The following is a 1,788-nucleotide window of genomic DNA, read 5'->3' as shown; positions in this document are numbered from 1 at the left end:
CTTTCCCTAAGTAAAAAAAATAAAAAATAATGATATTTTGCATCAATATTTTGGTGTGTTGGGGAATCATAACGACATTAGACACATGTTGAATTAAGTGGATAATGGAATCGAAAAAAAGAAAAACTTTACTTTTAAAGTTTAAGTAAATTGATTTGAAAGTTTAAGAGACATCAACAATCAAATGAAAATCTTACAACGTGATAGTTTCTTTAATAAATATGAGAAAATTCTAAACCTTTTGGCAGTAAATATGCATAAGGGGCCCTCACTACTATAGCCTAGTATTATGATAATCTTTTAAGATGTTTCACCTTTCAAGACTTTCAGTTGGCTCCAACATTGGAAGAATTCGAACGAATATTGTGTTATCTGTTAAATAAAGGAAATCCTTATCGATATACCGGACAACCCCCAAATTTGAGCACAATCGCCGAAGTGTTGAAAATTGACATAAGATAGTTGGCAAGTAAAAAAGAGGAAAAAAGAGCTATTCATGGTTTTTTAAGAAAATATATAGAGCAAAAGGCACAATATTTAGCCACTAAAAAAAGAATGAGGTACTTTTATAGATGTCTTGGCTTTTATTATCTATTTGTATTGTTATATTCCCAAACCTTGATAACTTTGTAGATTTTGCTGCCATCAATGTCTTCTTGGGTTTTCACAAAAATAAATAAAATCTGGTTCTCACGATTCTTGCTGATGTATACTACTCTCTGAATATGCGACACGAGAAAAAAAGGTGGAGCCATTTTTGTTGTCTTCTGGTGTTGTATATTTGGTTCATGTCTCATATGTTCAAGAAATGGTATCACGTTAGAGTTAAAAGTAGTAGCGAATGGGCTCATAGTATGGCTAACCTTATCGGGACATAATTTCATGGTATTAATTAAAGAACAAGGAATCGAAGAAGTACCTCTCATGGGAACCAAATGACGTATTAATTATATCCGACTTTAGCTCTAAGGCAACTTGGCTACCCTATGTTGGTGAAACCATATGATAAGTTGCTGACAGCTTTTGTTTTGCACAATACAGGTGTAGTAGACCCACCAATGTTGCGAAAGATAAGTTGAGCTTGGAAAATGATCATTAGAAAAGGGAGAGTACTCAGATGTAGAAGTTGCAGCATAAAAAACCCTATCAACAATGGATAAAGAAGATAGTCCAAGAAATCAATTTGCCTTTCCAATGTATATCCTCGAGTGATCAAGAAAGTACCTGAACCTACTCTTGTTACAAATGAAGAAATATAAGAACTTAAAGTATCGTTGTTAAAATCTGAAGAGGAGAAAAAATGCTACAAGCAAAATTAAATAAAGTCTCCAAAGAGAACAAATACTTACAATCAAAAAACACCTATAAGAATTGGTTTATTGAGAGAAGTAACAAGAGGTTGAAAATTGAAGAGGAGACTAAACTTGACATACAAGATTGTTTGAGAGATGTAAATGAGGAATTAGATGTGCGAAAGCAAGAAATGAATGAAGCTATTGAAGAAGACTATATGTGAAACAACTGTGGACAAGATCTTCAAGCTCTAAGAGAAATGTAAAAAAGGAGTTTGAAGATTGAAAGAAATAACTTAAAGAGATGGTAGATTAGTACTAGAGTCAAGTAAAAAAAATGAGAGGCAACACAAGAAAGAAACTAAAGAACAACTCTCAAAACATCGAGATTCACTAAAAAAAGAGATGAAGACTTCAAGTGAGTTGAAGAATTACATTTAATATCAAGAAAAGATCTATAATGACTCAATGGATGAAACCATATATTGGGAGGATC

At 32.5% G+C, this 1,788-nt stretch overlaps 1 protein-coding gene across 1 annotated transcript in view; it reads left to right on the top strand.

The window, feature by feature from the left end:
- Positions 1-1,099, top strand: part of LOC140920010 (uncharacterized) — a 12,579-nt gene extending 11,480 nt beyond the window's left edge. The window contains exon 3 of the mRNA XM_073367315.1: positions 1,042-1,099. Coding sequence (XP_073223416.1) covers positions 1,042-1,099 — 58 coding nt within the window. The remainder of the gene's footprint in view (positions 1-1,041) is intronic.
- The last annotated feature ends 689 nt before the right edge of the window (positions 1,100-1,788 follow it).

This window comes from Cicer arietinum, chromosome 4 (assembly GCF_000331145.2).
Source record: "Cicer arietinum cultivar CDC Frontier isolate Library 1 chromosome 4, Cicar.CDCFrontier_v2.0, whole genome shotgun sequence".
NCBI lineage: Eukaryota > Viridiplantae > Streptophyta > Magnoliopsida > Fabales > Fabaceae > Cicer > Cicer arietinum.
This window is presented reverse-complemented; position numbering and strand designations above follow the sequence as displayed.